We start from the raw sequence: 27,098 nt of genomic DNA on the forward strand, positions 1-27,098 counted from the left end.
ACCGTTTTTTGTTTGTTTTCATAAATATTCGTCCACACACTGCCCATTGATAATAGATGAACATTAATTAAAAGATTGATTGATTGGTTAGTTGATTCATGTAACAACCGCATGCCAATGCTCTGATATACAGATGCCCTACCCACTTTTCTCCGTGCCCACGTATTACTATGCTGGGTGCATCCCGTAATCTTCCGTGATACTCACGCGTTGGTGATTTGCCAACATGAGCCAGCTTATGTATGATTCAAAGAGAAATAAAAGCCGAACTGCTGTATAAATCTGTTCATACACCGTCTTAAATATTTCGCTTTTCTTAAGATGGACGGAGGAAGCATGCAAGTGACCAGCACCTCGGTACGAAATCTTTCCGATAAGACGTGTTATGGACGTCTGAAAGGTTTCAAAGACTCGCAAATCAGATTTGCTGGGCATGACACGTCCTTTTTCCGAAGCATGAATAGGTGGCCGGTATCATATGATTTGCAGTATATCTGTACGAAAATCGGCAGCAGGCATAAATTTGAATTCGGCTCATATATACTGTGCCCCTCACAGGGCAGTTCATAAATGGTAATGGCCCGCTGCCTTGCAGAAGTAAGGCTCGGTACTTCTATTTACCGCTACACATGAAATAAAGTTCCAGACGACAACCTAGTGTTTCATCTTTGTATATCTTCATTTGTGACCTTGGTAGAGGTTTTAAAGGCATCCAGAGCATTTTATGAGGCTTGAAATTTTTATAAAAACTCCAATTTCTATTCACTCCTACACATAGTAAGTTTCAATAACACTATAACATTACATATCGACATTAAATGAGCAAAGATACTATGCCGTTGTGTGGTAAGAACTGGTAGAAAATCCAAGCCCTAATAGACCGATCCTGACTGTCCATTGCAATTAGCAGTTCGACCAATGAGAGAGTGACTGCATGTCCGTCAATTATTTGCATTTTTATGTTTTGATTTTGCATTTCTATGTTTTGACGGAGGTGGGCTGTGGTATCGGTCTATTTACCACCAAAATATCACCATGTAGCTTATTTTTGTGCCGCTTTTGAGCACTTTTGATAAGAAATCCGCACGCAAATGTGGTAAACAGTGGCATTAAATGTCAATTTCATAAAGATTACAGAAACTCGAATATTTCCAGTTTTCAAGTCTCATAAAATGCTCTGGGTGCCTTTAAACTCATTTTGCGTACTGAGGAATTAGGCAGGTGATGACTACCATATTGGTGGCCATATTTACATTTCAAGGGATCGTACCTCAAGCCTACAAGTTTCATGAACAGGTTTTTGACTGTTGTTCTGCTCTTTGCTGAGCAGTAGAAATTTTAAGACGTCTTCAAATGTCTGAAAACACTTGAACTATGAGCCTACGAGCAAATACGTGTGGTGACATGGCGACGGTCATAGCAATGACGTCTTGTAAAACGCTCGACGGGCCTTCTAAAAAGGTGCAGTCAAACATTATAGTCAAGTGGCAAAAGGAGATCAGATATGACCAGATAATGATGATGATGACCACGCTGCGTTTGAGTAATATTATCCACCCTCAGATAAGGTAGAAGGATTCTATCAGATGTTTTTTTTATTGAAACATAAAGCCAACAATGTCTTTGAAAAGTTTTCATACTTTCAATTATGTGAATGTCGCAAAGGGAGAAGGGTTTCTGCATGCCAAGAATCTTCAAGAATCGTTGTCATTGGGTAGGTTTTGAACCTATATACCGGACTCAAGTGTGTTTTTAGACATTTATACTATTCTTCTACCATGATTGATAAAAAGAAATTCTCCAGTACATAATGCTACATTCCTCTGTGTCTGGCATGTGAAAATATCATAAGGGCGGTGTGTGTGTTATTTTAGACATCCACTTCCTTTCAGTCTGTGATTATGCTACTAGTATATACCCATTCACTTTCTGTCACTCTCATGTATTCAAACCATTACAAATACACATTGTCAAGTAACTTCACACAAAAATAACACTGAACAAAAAAACATTGAACATGAAGGTAAAAATACCTATGATTTCCATATTATCTGTATTGATATTTGTTTTGAGGTTGCATGGTGAATGTAGTGAATCAGATCTTTGTAACACTTCGGAGGCCATGGACATGATTAGAAGTCATTTAGGCGGCTTGTTCTGACAAAAGCGTTTTGACACAAATGAATATACTTCGGTATTCTTGGCATTTTGACTATAATGAATAAACTCGCTGAAGCCCAACGGGATAAGCACGCACATATAAAGCGGAAAGGGATTTGGAGTACCATTTTTCACCCGATAATGGATACTTCACTTAACCCACTGGGTCGTGTCTTCGAGCCATCTGTCAATAATCAATCAATTAACTCTTGCTCTATTTATAGAATTCAGCATTAAAAACTGGTGATTCTGTTTACCGATTTCAAATCATTCTCATGTGTTTATAAATCTAGATTTTTATTTGATAACGTAATAAAACTGGTGATTCAGGGCGTCATACTATCGGAAATAACACAACTCATTGTTACGTTGATGACGGTTAGACATGCAGGAAATAAGATACGGCAAAAAAGGTTAATCAAGCAACTGGATAAAATTTCCCAAATTTCCCAAATTTTATCCGCAGTTGCTTGAGTAACCATTTTTGGCACAACTCATTGTCTTTGCATGACTTCATTTTCATTTCATTGCAAGTCTCATGGTGTCTAGTCAAATGTTAAATGGAAAAATTGCAAGCCTGTTCTTGCTACATATATACTTAGATACGATTTGGCAATGTTAATCTAATTTCTGAGTGTATAATCATATCATGTTAAGCAACTGGAGTGCTTTTAAGGCACCACGATTTGGAAATTGGCGACGCAAGAAGGCTAAGTTGACTGGATTCCAGCTGAAGGGAGTTAATTATCTAAATCGATCTAGGTGCAGTCTATTTGCTAAATAGTGCGAGGAGAAACAGTATAGGTCTCGAATATAATTGAGAAAATAATAATGTAAGGCCATGTTTTTTGAATTACCGAGAATCGTTTCATGGGGAAGAATGGGTCTGCACTGTTGGCATATGACAAGCCTATAAGTTAGACACTCTCATCTCATACAACATAGTATTTTGAAAGGTAGAATAATTATGGAATAATTGTTGTTATGCTATGCAACAGAAGACACCATACGTTATACCTTGTACAATTGTTGTGCAATAAATGTACCTACCTGTGGCGTGTTCCTTGGTCGTCATTATTTCCCCTATAAGGCTTTATACGACATGGCCAAAAAGGGGACAAGAAATGGCGGTCATATTGATGCCTCCACCGCTGGGTGTCTCAAACATTTAAGTCACCATTTGCATAAGATGACCTTTTACTCGTAATTAAAAAAAAAAAAAAAAATTTCCCGATCAAAAATACATTTTATATTCCGATTGATCAAATGTTTACTTTTAAGCAATGTGAATTTGCTATCATAATACCTTCTAGACATCTCATACCTTATACCTTTTGTCCATGTTTTATCATTATTCATACGTCATTTGTTTTAAGCTTAAAGAATGCTTTTTTGAAAAAAAAGTTTGATATATGACTATAGCAAGTTGAAAATGATGAAAAATACGTGAATATGAAGACATCCATACCCTAACAGTGTTCCGTTCTTTGCAGAAGATACAACAGAGCTGTACTGCATTACGCCACAGTCTCCGTTGATTTCATCTGACAATACCCAAGGCTTACGTTGTATAAGATTGGTCTCGGTACACCAATCCCTCAGAAACGTTCAGCAATCGATCGTACTGTAATTAGCTTTTTCCCTGCCTCTGACAGCTACACAAAAATATTCGATATACACACTAGGTAGAGAGCTACAGCTGTTTTTATAACATGAGAATGATAGGTTAAATCCGTTGTGTAAATCAGTGGATATTTCTAAACCGCATTTGCTAAATGCTATCAAGCCTGCTGTAGTTCAAATTTACAGCCTATGCCGTAAAATCTATCTGGTTTAAAATGTTATACAAATACAATTATCTATAATTCAACGTGAATATCGCTTTATGGCCGAATTCTCGAATCTTTACTAAATTTTAGTTTATTTCATTGCAAATAGAAATATGATATGTTTTTAACCGTACCAGACCCATCGGAAATCGATGAATATTCATTATGCACGTCGGCCTCAGAGGTTTAAGAACACCTTGAGGCCAGGGCTTGAAAAGAAATGGTTTCTTCAAGGCATTTTCATCAGCTGAAGATAGATCACGGGGGATCTTACAGAAATTTTCTCAAGTCTGACTAATCATTTTTTTCTGCACACCGTCTCGGTTCTCTAGTTGCACCTGCGACAAAGCTACCAAGAGACTGCTAAAAAACCTATAACGTATTGCCAAAAGGAAAGGTAACATTTCGTCAATGGAATAAATTGGTGCATAGATTAATTGTATAAATGTAAACAGAAACAGTTCCATATTTTCTTTTGTGAGAGTAGTTTTTGTTTTGTTGTTCTTTCATCTGTTTGGCAGCTGCATGTTTGTTCTGTAGTTTCTTTCGATTTCAACACTTTAGATTTAAGTAATTTAACTAAAATATTGTGTCGTTTTGCGTTCGAAAATTAGTGTCGTCTCCGAAGGAACATAGTTTGTAACTACAGATCGTTCCAAAATGATTTTGAGACCACATAAGTTGCTGAACAGATTTTCATGTTGGGTTCATACTCAGATATGGCAACAAACATAGAAATCCTTCTACCACCATTCCGGCAATATAGAGAATGTACAATGTATTAAATATTTTACTTAGACTATCATATAAATGAGATCAAAACGAAAGGAAATCCAATTTGTATAGCTTCAATCTAAGTATCACATATGATATGAGTGTCCTTTATGTACCCTTTCTTTAGATATATTTGAGTATTTGGATAAACAAGACAGTTTATTTTGTTCGTAGTTTCTCAATACAACAAAAATGAAATGTTAAATTTTATGACATATTGATCATATCTATTGGCAGTGCAAGAAGATCGTTTGGATTGTAGAAAACATATGTACAAATCAACCTCGTTATTGACGGCATTTAATTGTAAAACGTTATATTCATGGCAAGAGGACATTACCTGTGATCCAATACTCTTTAGCACAATACCGTATTTACCTTAACGTCTAAACTGTATACTACATATAGCTAGTCCTGCTAGCACACAACAATTTACTACAATCCTCAATGCAAATCAAATCATATCACAGGATATATCTATAATGTCTTATCACCACACTCAGTAACGATTACATTGCGTCAACCTTACGAACTCCAGTGATTCGATTACTCTGCACAATTATAGCGAAAAAAATATCACGAGACCGCACGGCAGCCCTGCTTATTGCGTGTACACGAGATAACCCCATCGGGCCATAGTTTATAATCTAATCATTGTGTCCCTCTAAACAGCTCTGGTGTAATTAAGTTATTCATTTTGGCACTGGTACTGCCCATTGCACTGTCGATCTACTTGTTGGTATGTACCGAATGTGGGTAAACGTGTTGTAGTCAGAGTTTAGAGTCCATGTCCCTGGCTCTCCTGCGGAAATACTTTCTCTACATTATTTACATCATGGACTCATACGATTGTTTCGGATGCAGGGTTTAGAGTCATGTTCTCGTAAGGTGCGATCCCGGGCGCGATCCCGTTACAGTTACTCGACACACTGAAGACTTCTGGAATCTCTGTGATGACTTCTTCCTTCTCAGGCTGTCTTAGGCAAGACATTCTACTTTCAGACGTTTGAAAGGAAACCTTCTTCTTCTTCCTTCTCTTACCAGTCCTTTTGGCAAACATACTCTGATGTGGCTTCGGCTTGTGGTCCCGGTTTCTTTTTCTTGGACACTTGGCAACTATTAGAAATATGATCCAAATGACAAACCCTAGTCCGACAACACCGGCAATAGAGGCAATGACGTATGTTTTGTGGTCTACTATTTTCGGACTATTGCTATCATTTGACGAACTGTCATCGCTCGGGTCAGGAGCGAATGTTATGGGGTTTTGTGGGGGGTCTAGTCTGATAGTGGGTCCTTTGGGCCTTATTCTGATGTCGACCGTTGGAGGAAAAGTCGTATTAGCTTTAGACTGTGGCGCGGAGCTTGTTGCAGATTTGTTGTCCTGTTGAATGACACAGATAGAAGCATCGAATGTGTCTTCGGTTTGAGCCGGTTCCTCCAGGACGGGGACTTCAGTTGCAATGTACGTCGGCAAGACACTACCAGTGACGTTCAATATCGTGGCGTAACTGTCGCTTCCTACCGTGTTTTTGGCCACGCATCGGTAGACTCCGGCGTCAGTCAGTGTCACTCTGGTAATGTTCAACGTGTTGGTGCCGTCATTGAAAACTTTGACCTTGACCCGGAAGGACCCGTGTCGAATCGTGGTTCCGTTGGGAGTTATCCAGCTGATGGCGGTTTCCTGGCCAGCCTTGCATTTCAGAGCAGCACTGTCCCCGACCGTCACGTTGACTGTGTCCTGGGGTTTGGCAATCCGAGGCACGGAGCAGTTAATTTCTTCTGGGACGATGTCACACAGGAACTTTCCTCTCTCAGAAGCCGGGTTGGCGCATTTACCGCACAGTTCTCTTGTATCACTCCGCATGTTGCCGCGCATCCACTGAACAAGCCACATCACCTCGCAGCTGCAATTCCAAAGGTTTCCTCTCAAATTGAATTCCTGCAGCGATGTCATCTTACCAAAGAGACCGTACGGCAGTCTTGTCAGATTGTTATATGACAAATTGACATCGGTAAGCGCTTTGAGATCATCAAACGAGTCCTGTTCGACGCTGGTTAATTGATTGGATGTCAGCAATAATCTCTTTAACTTCGGAAGGCTTTCGAAATTCTCAGCGGTCAGGGCTGTAATTGAATTCCGCGAAAGGTCCAATTCTTCAAGTCCCGTCAAATGCTGCAGGTAAGGCACGGTTCTCAGATTCGATGACACCATGCTCAGATACACAAGTCCGGTTAATCCATAAAAAGCATTCTTCGAAACCCCCCTGAGCGCCTTCAGATCTTTGAGTTCTAGCATCCGAAGAGACGAAAGATATGAGAACGCGTAGGAATCGAGACAGACGATCGGATTGGCGCCGAGCCCCAATTCCTGTAGATTCTTCAGCGGCTTGAAAGCAGAGGACGGGACTGCGGTCAGTCTGTTATGGTAGAGCTCCAAGGTCTCTAGGTTAGAAACACCGTTGAAGGCACCATCTTGAATCTCTCTCAATGAGTTGTCTGTCAGATCCAGCGTATTCATATTCTTGAGGTCTGGTAGTGCATTTGGATTGAGTCGTGTCAAGTTGTTTCTGTTTAGAATGAGTATCTTTGTCTTTTCTGATATTCCGAACGGGACTTCCTTCAAGTTCTGGTCTCCGCAGTAGGTGTGTTGGTACATCAACGTACAAGTACACCCTTTCGGGCAACTTTGACTCTCAACAACAACAAAGACACGAGTAGTCATCAGCACATACAGCAGGCAGGTTACCACATTCATTGCCGTCCCATCTGATATTGTTCTACGTCATCCAACTGAATATTTTCGTCCCTCGTCTGTGATATGATTCACATGTGACTCCAGCCGCCCGAGATGAACCGTGGGCGGATCCAGTCGAAGATAGACACTTATATGGTTCCGGCGTCACAATGCAGATACGCAAACCTTCGGGAGGCCGCTCTTGCCGGATGCACTGTATCGTACGTCCGTTAGAAGGTTACAAAACGCATGCGCATCGAAATGAACCTCGGTAGATCTTCTTTTCAGGACTCTCAATAAATCCTTTCTCCCCAGGTTTTCTAAGGATGGAGAGAGCGCCGTTGTCGCAAGCCCGTCACAGAAGTAGTCAGGGATCATCCTTTATTTGTAGCTCTCTGTCAGGATATCTGTGCATGGAAAATAAGTCATGCTGTTACAAATGCATGCGAGGAAAGATACTGAGTGTATTGGCTCCATGGGAAAATGTACGCAAGTCTGCCGACATCCTTTACAATTCCTCTTAACGGCAAATTCTTTACAGTGCATCCATCATAGTTCAACAGTACAAAGATGGGCTCCTGGCGGCATTTTGAAGAATATATAAATTACTTTGACACGCTAGCAGCTACATGCATCATTCAGAATAATATTTGCTGACGGGGCTTGCCAATTGATGACTTTTCCCATGAATAATGCGGTTGTTGAGAGAATGAGAGAAATCAGACAAGGCATACCAAGTTGAAAATAACATATTAGACTAGAACATAGAAGTATTAGTGAGTGGAATATCCATAAAACTGATTTAGAACAGTATTACTAGATAACAAACAATGGCACACGACATGACTGATGACTCAACAGAATATCGACGTAAAGTCTATCAGATCTGTTTTATGTGGCAATTTGGTAGATCGCAGACTCAGAATAAGGCCATACTTGTTGATATTTGCTGTAGTGTCCTGTTCATAGAAGGGAGACTAGAGTAAACAAGGTTGTCAGATTAAAAGAGTGCAAGTACACAACGAGTTACGTTAATCTCTGCAAAGTAACGGTTGTGGGGGTACCTGGAGTCAGACAGTATGTCAGCTTTTAATCAGGAAGTTACCCTGGTTGGTGGATGCAGTTAATTGCATTATATGGTATGTCTGGGATCTGGGAATGTTGTGGCAGTAATCACTGCTTGGGGCCACAAGATGCTCGTTGATGTTGTAGCATTTAGATGAAGTATCTTTCTGGAAGACTGAACGGAATCAATATTCGGATGGATCTTATGATACTCCATCTGACTACGCGCTGTCTATGATACAGTGTAGTGGTGTGACAGTCCTCACGATGTAAAAAAAGGCAGATAAATAGGTAAAAAGCTTGCTGCATTAACAGAAACGATGCGGACACTAACGTTTAACCCAACCTGAGTGTATCAAGATTTTAGACATGTACATATGTTAGACTGGAAAGTAAAAATATTTATTTTGTCTTTCATTTTTGTAGGTTAAAGTTGAACGTCCGGAAATCATTGAACTTTTGGTTGTGTCAATGAAACTCTCATCATAACTGAAAGTATTTTGGGGTCCTCGTCATATGAATTATAAATCTACGTAGTATACATGTCTTCAAAAAAACGTTTCTCGTTAAATGTTTAAATGTTACGCGTACCACATCGAATTGACAGAAAGCCCATTTACCTAAACTTGAAGTTAACAGTTTGCTGCTTCTTATGTCAAAACCCAGGACGGAATTGTGTTCAGATATTTCTTTCCTGACTTTTAACATATGCATGAATTACAAAAAATCCGTTACGAAAATACTTCAATTTTCAGAAATTGTCAATGACGTTCATCCACCAACAGAAGAAGTAATCTAGATAATGATTCAAACCTCTTTTACCAGGTGTGTTGGGCGCGTATGCTTTTTTCAAGTTGAGCATTTCAGGATGATGACTTAAGTTGTTGCAATATGTGACATGTGCGCTAAGTAACTGCTTAAAGTTGCGCAGCGTCACTAGCAGGTGCTTAGGCATAGAGTCACTGCGCTGTCAAGCCCATAGCATGCTATTTCACCGCTGTCCGACATTCATAGATGCTTATTTTGGCAACAGGCATTTGAAACTCAATCCCGGAGAAAGGCATTCCCATGTAATGTTCCCGGGGTAGTGTTTACCATGTTTTATCATATCATGTTGGCGGTGACAAATCGACCCATTAACGTTGAATGTGACCCAGCCAAATGTCATTTGATATCCATAAATCGGTAATTTTGTACGGAAACTAGAATCCAGCCCTTTCAGAGCGCAAAAGGGATATAGCCAAAAGCCATTGGATTTACCTAAAGCTCAGAGCTACCCCATGAGAATAGGAGGATCTCTTCATAAACGAGCGCGATGCAATGCTAACGGGAATAGTCTGTACAAAAAACAATACCATCTATGTCTGATGCATTCTTCAAAATGGCTTCTACGCTCGTAATGGACTTTTTTGGCTCTTTAGGGATTTAGAGAATTGGTATTGTTTGGCCAAAGGCATCAGTTACAAATCGTTCGACGCCAGAAATGGATATTACCGCCCCAAAATCCTGGGCGCACTTGATATTTTGAAGTGACATTGTGACAAATGTTAGGCTCTACCCGCTTCGATGTTTGCAACAAAATTGGTCGTTATATTTCCTGCCTTTGCCGATATGTCTTGCGGAAGTGACGTTATTTGGGTCAGGTTACTGACCTAGACAATATGTTTGGTGAATTCGAAGTAAGTTGAGGTGCAAATATCTACAAATTCCATCATCAACTTACTTTGGTAAGATAGACATTCAGAATGTATCAACGACATAACAACATAAAACGGATGAATAACTGTACATTGCTTCAACAAATTCCATGTACCAGCTAGCGACTGCTTTGAGATACAGAAACATATTTTCTTTCACCCATGGTATGTCATTCGCTGCCACGTATTACTCATTATTGGAAGAAATTGAGTTTGGGTTTATTCAGATCCATGATTAGAATAACATTAACATTGTATCTATTCTTCCCGTGGCCCCTGTGGTATTAAATTATATAACTGCACAAAACAACATGATACACATAAAATAACATATAGAATATATACATGTACAGAAAATTCCCCAAAAGAAAGCCTACATGAAGTCCATATACCATTAAAAAAATGTTACCCTTTTGCCCTTACAATTTCCAACAATTTCAGGTTTAAACATTCTGTACAGAAAATGGGAAACCAAAACTATACTCTACGTTGTAATGCAACTAAATATCGTCTGTACACCTTACTACAATAAGTTATTTTCCGTCCCAAGTAAAAGAAGACTGACGCTTATCAACCAAGCAAATATTCCCGTTCAGCAAGGTTGTAGACCTTTAGCTACTGAAGTTGCCCTCTCAGTTGTCTAAATCATGATTTAGAGGCATGATTCAGAGGCATACATATCTGACTACTGCACGACAACCCTGTCAGTGATAGGTAACCCCCGCAGCGTTATTCAGCAAAGATGGCAATCTCCACTAGTCCTGGACGAAGTTCACTGAGCCCACTGCTCTATATCCATCTCATGCCTTTCCTCCAACTGTTGAAGAGATAAATCCGACGTGACAATGCATTTATTCCCAGTAATTATGGAGGAAGAAAACAGTCAGATAAGCGAGTCCTCTTCCGACAGTTCCATTATCTGGTGGAGAGTATTAATGCTAAGCCCTGTCTTTGGTAGCGTTGCGAGAGGCACATCCATATGGTAAGTCAGTGTCGAGGTTTGAAGCACTCTGTAGCATTCCCGCTGATCTCCAAGTTTCACACAAACATAGATTACCATCATATACAATCGAACCAGGTCGTGATTTGTGTCCCGAGGCTCACCTGATGGCTTTACCTGGCTTTTCTGCTGTGTATAATTGATCTTCAGTGCCCAGGACCAGAGAACCATATCTACTGTCTGCTGATTAGAGTGACAGTATAATCAGTCATGGATGTGAGCAGGGCGATCTGGGTTAAAGCTGCAGGTACATTCGATGTTTCCCTTAAGAATAGTTAAAAACTTCAAACAAAATCTGGTTTTGCACACTTAGGTTGAATTATGGAAGATAAAGTGACAGCATAAACAGTCATGGATGTGAGCAGGGCAATCTGGGTTAGAGGTACAGATATATTCGATGTTTCCCTCACGAATAGTTAAAACCTTCAAACAAAATCTGTTTTTGCACACTTAGATTGAAGGATGGATGTCTGGAAGGTGGGGCTACTAATCTATGCTACTTGATACTTGTCCTTGTTACTGATAATTTAGCTGGTATTCATTTCGAATAAATTATTATCTAACACGACCCTTGCGAATACGAAAATGAACTGGAGAAGGATAAATATCTACTAGAGACGATGACCTATGCTCTTAATACCGAAGATATATATCATTGTATATTCATGCATTCTATACGGGGAGTGCCCCTTTGCTTTGCAAAACAATGCGCTGGCCTCAATTTAACGAGGCAAAGTATGTGCTTCATCATCCAAGTAAAGTCGCTTGGCTTCATTTACTTGCAATAGCAAAGTATCTGAGCTGACTAAAGGCCCCTTACAGTGTGGACAGTACAAGGGGCGTCTAATTAGATTAAAGGTGCATCACTTGGTTTCTGACATTGACAAATTGTAAAGCTAGCCTGTCGGAGGTAACAAACCGAACAACATCGGCTAATTACTGTAGTTTCGTGGAAAACATTTCCCAATAGAAGTCTTGTCAGCCAAGTTCGTCGCAGAGTTGACATGAAGCCATGGATTTTCCTTACAGCAGATCCTTTAGACATTTTGTGTTTTGGGGTTCAGGGTTTGATTTCGCTGTGTGTACGGGGACCAGCCCTTAGGTGGGCGTGTTAGCACAGAAAGTTAAGGAAATCTTGTAAACTTGATTAACCGTAAGAAATAGCCGAAAAGTTTGATCAGCTGAATTTGAAAATAGCAAGATTCATTTCTACCAATAATAGAAAAGATATAACAATGATGCAAAAACTCACAGCCGGAAAGAGTAAATTAGTTCATGCATGAATTAAGATAGACGTTTCATGATTAACTTTCAAAGTTTGTTAAAAGTGTTACTATACCTGAATGTTTGCATTTCCCCTGCGTAAATATTGTATCTTTTTTGTATTCAAACAGTGTGATATATATGTCTGTATGTTTTTATCATGCGCAATTTCGTTTTGTTTATTCGAACCCCGTAGAACTATCTAAAGGCCAAAGGGTATGAAAATAAACAAATAAACCAACGAATAAAGTATAACGTATGGCAGAAGACTGTGGCAATGTGTTAAGACCTGGAATCCTCAGACACATTTCTGTAAGATTTATACCGCCAGTTAAGTGTACCATCAGACCAATTTCGTTCCAAACCCAGGTAATGGTGCGTACATTAATGAAGTTACAGACATACTAAATCTTGCTCGCACCGTGACATTTTCCGTGAAAAAATTACAGTCAGGCCGAACCAGGGAATACCATCAATTTGACTGGAATAGGGATTTAAGAACGACCCCTCATATTACCAACGATGTCCTCCGAGGCACACGCTCAGACATACTTTCCGAAAATTGGGGTCATTCCCTAATGTGTCAGTGTAATCATACCATCGGCTCTCATTATGCGCGGCGCACGGGAGACCGGGTAAAGACATGAATGATCGGAGATCAAAAGAGAACACACACTGTGCTGCACGCGCAGGGACGGCAAATATCAGCTAAAGATATTCCAACTGTACAAGATAGCCCAAACGTATCATACAGTACCCTCTTCCCTGTTCAGAACATCTGCTATCGCTAGAATACTAATGAATGGATGGATGGCATTTGTCAATCTAAATCAGATCCTGCAATCACAGAAGTTTTACTGATGAAACAAAAAGTACAGCGATTGTGGTTTGGCAACTATAGTCTTCGGCTAGTTGGGTAGCCCTGGCTGTACTTTTTTTCTTCAGCCAAATTAATCAATCAAATCAAATCAACTACGAATATCAAGTTATGAAAAGCAAACGAATCTTGAAAATATCTTTAATGATTGCTAATGGCTATCTTGAGTCAATCTGTAATATTTTTTTATATAACGTGGGGAAAATCGTAGGTTCCAGAATCTTTTCTAATGTTTTTTTTTTTATCCATGGCAAAATGGCGCAGCTCCAATCGCATCACCAAAGCATAAGTTGCACTCGGCCGTTTAATTTGTTTACGATTTTCAAAAGACTATGAACAATTGTAACGTTAAAAATATGTATCTTTTGGTAGCGGAATTTTCTGTAAGAATGTCCTCGAGCGTACCCCGTCTTTATAGATGATTACTCATATCATTTCATTCACCAAAAATATCCGTCAAGAAAGTATAGAAAACGCCAGAGTTGCATGGATGGAATGGTCACTTTAGAATAACATAAGAGTAACGTTAACTTAAACTGGTGGGTAGCTTGTTTGTCAGCCGGAAGTGAACAATTTACTTTTTAAAATTACTTGAAAATGTAGTATAGAAATACGTTTCAGAATAAGGCAAAATGAGAACAAGCATGAAAGAAAACAGGGACCGGAGGGGTATCTATTACTTCAAGTGGTATGGATATACTATGCTTAACATAGTGAACATGAGAAGCACTTTGATGCATTGTCTTTCGTCTTCTCGAAGATAATCAGCAGCAGTGGCTTGCTGTGGGTAGGAAGAGCCACCCTAGATATTTGGTATTCAGGACATGTCTCAGGCCTGAGGAGATTAAATAGCACTTTTCACAAACTCAGGCGTAATGGCGGGGGAAGTCATTAGTTTGATTAAGAATAGATGTATGGCCGGGACTCTCCGCAGAAAATGGGCTTCAGACGGACGATGACGAATAATGAGAGCAGGAAAGGGTGCACCGGGATGATAAGAGGGGCAGTGGGACCTAACGATGATCAGTGTCGACCGCTGGGACTTCAATATTCTTTCTCTACCTGTGTCTATATTGATATCATAACTCCCAACAGTCACCTCATTGGTTGCAAGATAAATATGTTAGCACTGTTATAATGGGTAGCTAATGGGAAACTTGTTTTACGGCAGCAATTTGGAGACACATTGGGAAAAGTGTACGACGATTCTGAATGACACTTCTCCGCTGGATAGATTTCGTATCTCATTGCTCAAGAGAATCTTCAGACATTGGAGCAACCTAGAGAATATTGTAACATTCCATGGGTGACATGGGCTACTGGAAAGCTCTACAATAAAGGGAAACCACAGAGAAATTCAGTTGGCGCTATTGTACAATAGCTGGACAAGTTGTGCTTAAGCTGTTGTACGCTATCAATTTCAGGCTCATACTTTTGTCACACGTATTGTCGGAAGGTATCAGGTCGTCAATGGGGTACTTCAGTCTTACAAGCAGTGCTAGCTAGCTATATTAAGGCGAAACATATTATTTTTACATTACACAAATAGTTCTTGCCGGACAACACTACTTTTTACTCTAAGTTCTGTTTTACACAAACATTATTCATCCATTTTATCAGAATAGTCATTAACGTTAACTGGGGCATAAGGTAACATTGCAACTGCACTCTATTTCCGGACCAAGCAGCGCTGTAACTGCAAGTGTTCACAACCAAAGTATGACCAACCAATTCTTCATTACATCACAAGCTATCTGCCACAAAAAATCAAGACCATAGCACGTACAGGTCAAAAGATACAAAAAGTTCTGCTGCAGTACCAAGGTCACATACTAGGGGGCCCAAAATCAACGTTTAACACTCCAACATTACATACCAAATATCATTGTAATCCATCAAGAGGTTCTTGAGTTATGCTGATTACAGTAGTCCGGAAACACAAACACACAAACACACAGAGACACAGAGAGAGAGAGACACACACACACACACACAAACACACACACACACACACACACACACACACACACACAATAACTATATAACCATATTTCATTGAGATAGCTATACAAACTTAGTTACGCATGTGCTTAACCCTTTGAAAAGCTTGCAAGTACAAATTGGCAAGAATGGTCTATCCGCTCTATAATGAGAATATTCATTAGAAATCTTAGCATCAAAGGTATCCACTGACCCTTCCACCAATACTAATTTCAGCTACACAACTCCAGACTATCAAAACCTGGTTTAACAGACCCTGAACATTCTACACTGTTAGGAATCTACCCATGGAGGACAGAAATGCAGCCAAGTGTACGTAATGTCCTAGGAAAGGACTGAGCAAGATGAAAGACAACAGATAAAAATGGTAATGTTTTTGACTGAAGCAGATTCCATTGAAAGTTGCTACAGCAAATGCTAACACTGAAGACATTCTCTGTTTTAAACATGGACATGCACACAAGAATAACCTTGCCACAAAGACGTTCTCCAAGCTCAGACGGTTCGTCTGACTGCGGGCTCATATCTTTATCGATTGGTCTGCCATCGTGGCTCTTACTTGTGATTTGAGATCCACAACGCGGATAGCCATGCATGTCAGACAAAACTCGCGAAAGAAAACTATCTTCATTGTCACACCGTGATGAATTAGTGCATGTTGTTGTACCCAGAATGAAAACAGAGGAAGTAGCAGGCCGTGATGGAGGTATGATGAGTCACAGGAGTCTGTTGATGATTTTGCACACGTGGTTCTCTGGTGATGAAAGCGTGGATTAGTCCGTTATCGTTCACGTTGATCCTCCAAAACGTGAGCCGAATAATATTTCAATAATGTAAGGAACAATTATAAATTTGCTTGCTTTGGAAATCGGTGTAATTTGTTTTAACGGTTCATGAAAGAAGTCTATGTCTCAAAAATACATTTACAAATATCATTGCCCACGTACAAGACTTGATGATATGTTGAATACGTGTATGGATTTAAAGCCAAGGTTTGCTATCTGAAAGAGCAGGCTAAATCACAACTGAAACTACAACTACCTCTGTCAGAATTTACATTAATCAATGTGCGAGAACGTTCCTTTGGTGCTGTTGCAGAATTTGTGGCGGATCGTTTGGTGGTTTCGAGGCGGTTTAGCTCTATTATGGCGTATTTTCACGGCCCAGGACTGCTATAATTATTGATGCAAGGTTGACTCTTTCATCCAGACAACTGTACCATAGCCATAAACGGAAATGTAGTAAAACCACTGTATTGAGCACAACTGCAACGTTAGCACGGCCACAAAATAACCGACCCAACAGCATAAAAATGTTGACCAGGTCAACCTCGTCATGAATTTACACATGCTATCTGTTTTGTATCAAAGTAGCAGCAGATAGAAACAACTCTGTAAAGAATGTAAAGGGAAGATCCCGTATATTCGCAGCTGAACTTCAGTTGAGCTAGATCTCTTATTCCAATCACGAACAGACGGGCTGTAGACTAGAGGAACTTTTGGCATCACCATTATCACAGTGATGAGGAAAACTGCCATCCGTTCCTTCTGCCAACTCTCTATGTCACTCAAAAAGCTATGGGTGGATTTTGATGCAAACATAATTCACTTGCCTAATCTACTTCTACAAAAGCACCACTTTGACTGACATGCACTGCATTGCAGCCTTCCATCTCATCAAGGAATTCGTTTTGTTTCATGTCATAGCCGTTATCAGGAGTTGTGAGATCTTCCATCCACAGATTGAAGATACGATCTCCATGTGAAAATGCCAGCCTGTCTGCAGAGTAATGAAGGTCCAAAATGGGAACCCACCAGATGAATTGATGGCTGCTATGTCCCTCGTACACGAGAAAATGGAGGGCGGCGGAGAAGACGAATTGTTCCTCCAAAATTGCTTTTGCTGAACGTGCGTGCTCGGGCCTTGGCCCATAAATGGAAAGTTAGGAGCTGGGAAAGATAATAAAAGAGCAATTTATGTGAGCTGTATGCAGCTTTGTGAATTAAGAAGGCTGCATTAGTTTGGGAGGTGGGGTACTCTAGGCTGCAGCCGGTGAGGATTATCCACTTTGTGTTCTGATTCCACCCACTCTACAGTATGCAGTACAGCAGTCAGAACGCTGTCAGGTAGAACGTCGGCTAATCCATACACTCCGCCAATATATCAAAGGGCTAGATGCCAAGGTTGGGTTCTATCGGTATTGGTTAGGTACATAGAAAAGGAACTGACTGTGTTTATTATTTTCGGTAAATGTGATCAATGTATGAGACATCTCACTGGATATAAAAGGTCAGTGTCCTGATAGAACATGCTAAAATTCAGAATGATTTATAATCTTTCAGTAAAATATGCATAGATTTGCGAGTAGTATACAGGAATAGTCCATATAATGATATTGCACTGTTAATTTGTATATTTTTTATATTACTTGTATGTTGTATCTTGTTTTTTACGGGGGAGACATATATAGTAAAGGTGAGAGATCACCTGTTTTGTCTCCCCCTCCATTTTTATAAATGGAGGTGTTTGATAAATAAATAAGATAAGAATAAATATCAAGAGAATGTTGTAATGGCAGGATTTGCAACGTATTCAGAAAACGGGGCTGTGATCAAGACACCGTGTTTGACATTGTTTCGAGCCAAAGGCATGCAAAAAGGACACAGGCTAATTAAAATGGACCGAATTTCCACCAGGCACCATTAATCAAAACAGACCGCCTGCAGCAAGGGAATGTTGGCTTCCAAAAATCAATTCAATACGTGGAAACTTTATTCATGTGAGTCAAACAACGTGCTTTGGGCTAGTTTACAGCGTCCCAAATCAACTTGACACCGAGTATTGGAATGCCGAGTTGCGAGTCCTTGAAACACAGATTTGTGTCTGATGAATAGATTTTCTGTATCTTAAAATGAAATATTGCCTTCATTTGCTTTAGTTTAGCATCATTCTTTTAACATGTTTTTGCTTTACGAACTTTTTCTGCAAGGTCTAATCAAAACTAATGACTTCAAGCTGCAAACCATTCATCAAACACTTGAGGTTAACCTTCCTTTCGGGAGCAAAGACGAGGAGTCATTACCACAGATTGGTGAGGAGGTCCTCATTAGGAAATATGTCATCTGGAGAAGCTCTAAGCAGCATCAGGGGAGGGGTTCCAAAGGGAGACCCTCCTGATTATCCGAGTAATGAGGCGTTTCACAATCACCCAGTGAAACTGCTGAATGTGAAGACTGGGACTTTGCCAAGGCGTGAGGGAAAAGGGCCCAGGAGAACCATTTTGGAGGTGTCCAGACGAATGATACTGAAGGCAATTGAAGTCAACGACTTCTTGATAAACGAGGTAGTTGAGGGTCAGACATGGGGATTGTAATGTCACACCAGTGCCCAGTCCTTAGCAGTTTACGGTTGCTCAAAAGTAACATATTTGACCCAGCAACCTCAATTTAGTTTTCACTCATGTATAAGTTAAATTTACGACATCAGTACTTTTTAACAGTTGGGAGAGGTATATGCAATATGTGAAATATAAAAACAAAACAATGTGTTCTAAGCTTTATTTCATAGTATCTGGTATCTAATGAGAACATTTGCTAATGTTGTTACGTGCTGACACATGAAATATCTCTAAGCATATTAGAACTCCCAAATTTTTTGGATAGTTGTCTTTAGTTTTGTGTACTAGTACATTTGGTCAGCAAACGTATTATATCTATGTATTTCTTAAATATTATAGATGTTTTAGTCTGTGCGGGGCTGTATTCAAGAAAAAAAGGCCATTTCGATATGAAATAATGTCATCCAAATGTAAACCTATATAGAACTTGACAATGAAAATACGCATGTCGTAAGTGCCGTTTTAGTATGAAATTATAGACAAACGGAAAAAAGAGAACCAAGAAAATAACAAAATCAATAATCCTTTGTGCTTTACAAGGAAATGTGATTAGAGGGAATAAGATCAATACAAAATCGACATTCACAATACCTTAGTCTTTGTTCCCACAAACCACTTAGGAAACAAAAAAACGTTTTGCATTGACTGACCTACATCTAAAAACATTTCAGTAACGCAGTCCATTGGTCAAAACGTTTATTGATTCTCTTATTTGCTATTTATACCCAGGCAGCAGAGGATTAATGCTTTCTTAATCAATGATATTAGAGATTTATGCCTAAAATCCCTTTTCAACGCATACATAGACTTGAACAGCTGGCTTCGTTCTCGTAGCCAATCAATACGCAATCCCCCTTCCACAGCATGTAACGGCTCTTATATCATAAGGCTCCAAGCCAGATCCGTTCACAGAGCAGTCGTCTTTTAAGTTATTACTTTTGTTCTTTACGGCGAGCCAATAATGAGATCGTGAAAATTTTATCAGAAATAAAAAGTATATGATATAAAGCTGGATATCTGTTGCATGGCTTTTCTTTTTTTACACTGACAAATGTCTACTAAGCCACATTATCTTACATACATAAGAGGGGTTGTAAGTAAAGATATTGATGCAGTTATGCATGCTCAGGTCCAATAGAATACAGATTCTGCTTCACCAACGATGCTCTACAGTGATGCAATGGCCCCAAGCAAAGGACGAACCAAATCCCTAAAACCCCAAGCTGCGGCAAGCATCAGCGTCCCAAAACCCAACAGAGATGCAAATGTAATCAATATGAAAAGTTTACCTTTTAGAATGGATTAAAAAGGCTAATTTAGAAAGAATGCGCTAGATTTAATGCAATGTAATGTATATTCAACCAAGGCAACAGCACCACTACAAAAACACATTACATGATAACCACTGCTGTGAGAGGTCTAATCCTTTTGCAATCTTGACGAGCTCATCCTTTATACATTCACCCCAAAGGCAATGCCATCGAAACTACTTTAGCTGGTAACCATTTGTCAGCTAGCTACACAAATGAATGGCTTGTGGAGATATCAATCTGAAAATGAGACCGCCTGTTTCCTCTTATATGCCGCTTGTCTTGTCTATGTAAGTTGGGTATGATAAACAATGTCACTTTGCAGAATGTGGTCTAATAGACAATCAATCAAAGTTATGGGTCAAACTGCTGATTCAGGGTAGTTCAATCCGTCGATGGTTCTCTAAAAGCTGCCTCGACCTATGGCAGAAGGCCATTGTAATGTTGACCTCATGATTCTATTGTACAACAACTCTGATTTTCAAACCGTAAGACGCACATAATGTCGATTAAATGCAGCAGTAATTTGTGTAAAACGTAAAAAAATGCTTTGATTCATACGGCAATAGTTCTAAAATTCTAGTATTTATGCATATTTTTGTGATATTTCATTTCACGGTACAGAATGAAGAAATTGATGGGCATTCTATCGGCAGAAGAAAGCTGGTAGATAAAGATACAAGTCGAGATATATTTGCCACAATTTCACAATGGTCTGACCATAGGACACTCGGTTGAAGTGTCCCAATTTCATACAACAAGAGAGAAATGGAACAAAAAAGATTTGAAGTGACAGCTATCGACATTCAGGTCATATTTTTCAAACGCTTGATTCTTTAATGGCACATCAATACTAGTGGGAGGTCAGCATAAATGCGTACGAGGAAATCCTGCACGGTACATTGGACGAACAAAAGTAAAGTTAGATTTATAAGTGACTACGAACTAGGTCACTCGTTCTAAAGCAGTGTCCATTACGATAAGACCATTTGCGACAGTAGCATCCCTTTATCTCAGGTCATAAATGCTTTCAATGGGCATAGATGGCGTTAGTAAGATCTATGGTAACCTTAAACGTTACCACTGGGGAAAGAATCCCGATAGGTCAACCATTGATGGTTAGATAGATACAATTCAAAAGAAATCTTTTGGGTCATTCTTTTTTATGCTCCTTCTGACCTTTTAGAAACTTACTTGGTCCCTAAATAAGGATTATAACGAGGGTAGACATGCAGAGGTATGTATAGAGATTACTTCACACACATTTAAAGGAATTCAATATCCTATATTGCCATTCCAATCCAGGAGTACTTGTGCAGGAGAGAATTGTGTCAAACTGGGATCTCAGACCGTATCACCTTTTAACCCATTCATGTTATTTAATATAAAGGTATCGATAAATTGGATACCACGGCACGTACTGAAGAGCTCCTTCAACTTAAACTTAGAATCAATATTCCTCCTGCGCTGTATATTAATGCCGACCCGGACTCAATTGTTCAATATCCTTATCCTTCCATTCTTTAAAAGCTTGATTGCATCAAATATGTATGCGCGTACTTAACAGTCTCGGAGTGTCTAAAACAGTGCATGTCAATATCGATATCGTTCTCGCACTTTCTGTGACCCAATCCGCGAAACAAGGCTTAGGTTAAGTGCAGTCTCTAAGGTTCGTTATCAGATGCTCAACCGGGGAACAAATCGTGTTACCTCTTGCTCCTACTGTGCCTTGGAGGATATATGGAATATTTGTCGAGGTCGGTGCGGTCAGGTTCTTTCATGTATCCTATTAGAGCTAGTCTAATCACGCTCTCGGTAGACTTGCCATATCCTGGTCACAGGGGTGAGAAGCAATAGCACTTCGTGCGCTTCTACTATATGCAGGAACCTCGTGACACTTCTGAGATCATATTTGCAATACTATGAGGATACAAAACGTCATGTAGAGGCTAGAAGCAGAGAGATACACCCATACATTTATACATTCTGAACGTATATTTCAACACACTCAAAAGTCGCTCTGAGATCATTTATTAATTCATAGTAGCCTAGTAAGTAAATTTTTTATATATATTCAGAATATATGTATTCAGGACGTCAATGTTGCAGTAGGTGTTCCTTAAGAACAGTTGGCAGAAATTGAAACACTGTTGCGAATGGATTCAAGTCAGGCTCTCTCTCGACCACTGTAATGTTCCTGTAAATATTACACATTGAAGGTCAACAGAGATAATGACGTCAAGCCTGAGGTTTTTCATAAACTTTTCTGGCCGAGCTGAATATATGCTAACAAATGCCGTCTGACTTCATGAATGCACGTTTCTGAATTTAGATGGTTACCCTTTCATTCATTGACATTCACTCTGCAAACAAATATCACATGATATAAGCTCAACTGATGACGTAAGATAAACACCATTTCCAGAGCCGGGTGAATGTTCATGTCATGCAGCTACATAATGTGATTTAACTCTTCAAATTTGAAACAAAATGTATACGTATAAGAATGTTGAATTATTCACCTGATTCATTGATGGTAGGTCCATGATAAGTATATTCAGAAGATAACCAAAAATAAAGAATTTGAAAACAAACATAAAAGCTAGCTTTAAGCAATCGGTATTCTAACTAGTCACTATTGTTGTACATCCTTTTTACAGCCTCTGTCAAAATTAAAAGGCAGCTACGTGAAAATGGCAAATTAATAACAATGATCAATAAAAAACAGTAACATTACTAGTCCCTTTGATGGATGTCCAATAACTAGTATCTTACTTCCACAGAAGATTCGGTAAAACAGTAAAATATTACGAGGGTTGATGTATTGGAATGCCTATTTCGTCCGGTGGACTCCAACTCGTAACAGCCAAGCGACTTTTATGTTTCTGAATATAGGAGCAGGTTTATGTAAGATTTATGTTCTCGTCCGCCACATGGACACCATTTGGTGTTTACGGGACGTTTACTGCAGATAGAGTTCCCTATTACAGACGATGATCATGGGGATTACTGCAGCCGGGGCGAAACTTGCACGGCCGTTATCACAGAATAGGAAAAGATAACAGTTGACATGTGTATTGACACCGAGACGTGCGAGCAAACACAGATGTGGGGGAACGTACCAGCATAGATCCATAACTTATTCCTTAGAATATCTACCCTTTTGTAAGTGGGAGGCATAGCACATACTTGGGCGTGCCGTTTATGTCAAATTTACGAGAACTTCTGGCAAAGATAGCGCTCTGCCGTCTGAGTAAATTGATCCCCTGCTCTACAACATACTCATAACTTTCACTTTAATAAAAGCAGGTGCACTTCTACTGAGTAATTTCGCTCCCGCCAAATATGAACTTGGCCAGCAGGAAAGTATCAAAATGAATGGTCCATGCGGAGTGAACTGGACATGCCAGAGGAATATTGATCCACAACACCACATATCCGCCGGTACAAGCTTCCCCGAGATCTTCCCCGGCTAGATCAACCCGGGTAATATGATAAAATGTCCGATTCTTCTTAATAAATGGGGAAGCCTATCGGATTTGATGATCACATCGTCCTTTATCGCGAGACTCCGCGACATTTCACCCCATAACTCTCTCCCTAAAGTGACAAGATCATGGGAATATTGTCGTCTTGTCTGTACCCAAGGTCATCAGCAATGAAAACATACTGATGCAGTGTTAGGGGCTTCCGTGGACTCTCCATTCACGGTAACTATTCAATCAAGACATACTGTAACGTCGTTGAACTTGGCGTTGTCAATAACGTCGCCCCTGTACCCATATGCCACGTTTATCGCCACCTCTCATATTGCATTTGTCGTACAGTTAATGAGTTGTGCAACAATCAATAAGTCTTCCACCATTGGTGCTATTACTATGTATTTGGGACGCAATTTAGGACCCGGTCACAATACGATAGTTGGACGGTCACATATTCAACACATTCTTATAAGAATAGTCGTACATGTGTCGTATCAAAATGCAGCTGTCCCGTTACGAAAAAAAAGGTTGTCTTAGATTGATTTCGGTGGTTGTTTCTGTCATAGCTTGTTTGAATAGTCTACGACATCAAAATCCTACTGCGCCCTATGATGAACGTGACCACCCTTAAAGCCCCCCTCTCACTGGACCCGCGGCACGCTGGCGGCGTCGCTGCGGCCAATCGAATTGACAAAGCACTTAACGAATTTCATCGACAAAAACTAATATTTTTAAGCTTTGTGTGTTTTGCTATCTTTATGGTCATACTTGTACGTTTTGAATGATATTCCCATTGTAAAGTCAAGGGTAACACAAATCCAGTTTAGGGCGCAGCGACGCCGCCAGCGTGCCTCGGGTCCAGTGAGAGGGGGCCGCCGTACCATTTTGATATCGTAGAATTTTTAAGCATGCTGTGACAGAACATACAGCAAACAATTATCTAAGACAACCTTTTTCGTAACAAGGCTGCTGAATTTGGTAGGACATGTCCACTGTTGTCAAAACTTTTATTCAATTTCCCTTCGCATGACAATCGTATGACGTACGTGACCGGATATGAGTATCTTAAAAACTGATCTAGGATCATCTAGCACTTTTTTGGAAGTTTCCAACACGTTTACCTTTAAATCTTATGATCACGAACATGTCTAACACGTCAAAATACTGACAGACAGTACAAGGAAATTTCAATTCCATTAAGTTCACTGCTTGAACTTCTAAGCTACGAGGAGCCGAAGCAGCTGTCAAATTCAAAGAAAAGGTGTCAACGAAGTTACCGTTGGTATAGAGAAGTATCAGACAGGCTTTTCAATGCAATAATCTGGCAACAAATCAAATAAACTTTGCTACTGTCGAACGTGCCCCCGCATGCTCAATAGAAATGCAAGGACCTCCTTAAAAGGCTTCCAGCTCACCTCTGTTAAGGGAACGTACGTGATGTGATTTCTGAAACTCGAATGTACTTTTTTCTTTATGATCCTTTGAAGTCAATCCGTTGTGTCCATTACTGCATTACGCTATGTATTTTGCCTTATTTGCTGAAACGCCTTAAATGAAATAAACGTACGACACATTGTCACAGAGGTATAATCTCGTACATAATGTTACAAGGTACAAGATTGGAAGCAAACGATGCGGTACAATGAGGCTACCACCGGACCAAAATCGTTGAACCAGTGGTTAACAATCTATTACCTTAACGGGTAGAGCTATCCGTTGGAACAATGATATTTTGGACTAACGGCAGCTCACCATTTCGCCACGCCACATTTGCACCCTATGTGCGTTGCGTTTGACTGGCTATAAGCTAGATTTGGTGCGGTACGTGTGTGTCTTCATTCCAACGTTTACTAGGATAAACCTGAACTTGTTATTTTACATGTTCCCCAGTTGTAGTTCAGCAAGAGCTATGTCTACAACGGATTCATCATTACTATGGTTTATCCTTCTTCCTACATTCACCGAAAAGGATCGAGAAAATACGTACAGTTTAGGATTTATGTAGAACTATTGCTTGGATAAACCTATCGTTCACAACGGACTCTCTCTCGTTGTAGTTCATGGAAAGCCATATCTAATATCTAACACGCATCAACGTATTTCCTCCTATACATTCACAAAATTGTATAGTTCGGCAAACAGTATGGGTCCTATTAACTTAATGTCTGTACGTTACAATCAGCAGGGAAGATGCTCTCTCCATTATGTTGAGAGCAACCCCACTGCCTTTTCAAGCTGTCATACGTCTACCAAATGGGTTCTGTGGTGCGAATTTCGCCCAAAGCGGCGCTCCTATGTTTCCAGTGATGAATGACTAGCTGGCCATATTCTTGAAGGTGTTAATGTAGGAGGAAGGAAGCGTCAGAAACTTATGGCCTAGGAGTATGCCATTCCCGCGGGTTATGGTATAATGCACGGGGGTCCTTTACACCTGGCTGTAATGGACTGAAGCACTACCAATGCAATACCTTACACAATGTCACCCCCATTCACACAAGAATTTTATGTCCAAGTCGATGCGCAATTATAGTGGACCAGGTTCCAATATAGAGATGACAGATGTGCAGTGTCTGTCTGCTAATTCGCTTGCGGGGGATTGGTAATCAAGTGGGATCGATTAGATTATGCAGATGCGATGCCAAGCCGGGGCCAGACAGTTCATTGCGAATCAATGTGGAATGAAATCCGTGTGTACGTTAAGTCGAACACCAGCTGTAAGGGTCACAGTCTGAACAGAGGAGAGCATGCATTTGCTACCTTGTTCTTGTATGGACGTGTAAATGTAACGCGTGCCACAGATCGGATATGGCAAGCGTATGAATTTCTGACTTATGGTGCGTTCATATTCCGGTACGTCGTCGTACGATTTTAATGTCGAAGGATTTTGACAGCAGGTTGTGGCACAACCAGCTACCGACAAGGATCTGAGACAGAATCACAACAAGAAGGAAGAATTTGTACGACACATGCACTGCTTTTCCGAGACATCTCCGAGTTGGCAACCGTACGACGATCGTTCGGCGATTTAACCAGGCGCCTGACAAAATCCGCTCCACGGTACTGAACAAGACCATAAATGGTATAAGTCAGATGTCTGTTGTTATTTCGTCTACCATACCCTGCCAATGTAAATTCAACACTACCAACCGTGATAACACTAATGCTAATTAATTATCAGCATAACATATCATGGTAAAATAAACATGAATCGACGCCATGCATAATTGCTGGGGACAAACGTGACAACTGTATGGCAGCAGTCTGTGAGACAAGTTTACTTTCTTAGCTCACAGACAATATTATATTTGAATAAAAAGGACAGACAAATTTTGGTACACAATCTAGAAATTCACATCAAACACGTACCTAGTTTATTTCAAACATAAACATCAGTCACCGCATTGCTGCTTAGGCATAGGTATGACGATTTTTTTATAGCTTGCAATGTGGTGGAACTTGTACCAGTATCTTATTTGATATAACGCAGGCGTCTTGGGTCACATTTC

At 40.0% G+C, this 27,098-nt stretch overlaps 1 protein-coding gene across 2 annotated transcripts in view; it reads right to left on the reverse strand.

The window, feature by feature from the left end:
* Window positions 1-5,046: 5,046 nt before the first annotated feature.
* Window positions 5,047-27,098, reverse strand: part of LOC136441512 (leucine-rich repeat-containing protein 4C-like) — a 36,843-nt gene continuing 14,791 nt past the window's right edge. For both annotated transcript variants that reach the window (XM_066437845.1, XM_066437844.1), the window contains exon 2: window positions 5,047-7,907. In XM_066437845.1, coding sequence (XP_066293942.1) covers window positions 5,605-7,521 — 1,917 coding nt within the window. In that variant the 5' untranslated portion in view covers window positions 7,522-7,907 and the 3' untranslated portion in view covers window positions 5,047-5,604. The remainder of the gene's footprint in view (window positions 7,908-27,098) is intronic.

Source organism: Branchiostoma lanceolatum, chromosome 9, assembly GCF_035083965.1.
Source record: "Branchiostoma lanceolatum isolate klBraLanc5 chromosome 9, klBraLanc5.hap2, whole genome shotgun sequence".
Lineage (NCBI taxonomy): Eukaryota > Metazoa > Chordata > Leptocardii > Amphioxiformes > Branchiostomatidae > Branchiostoma > Branchiostoma lanceolatum.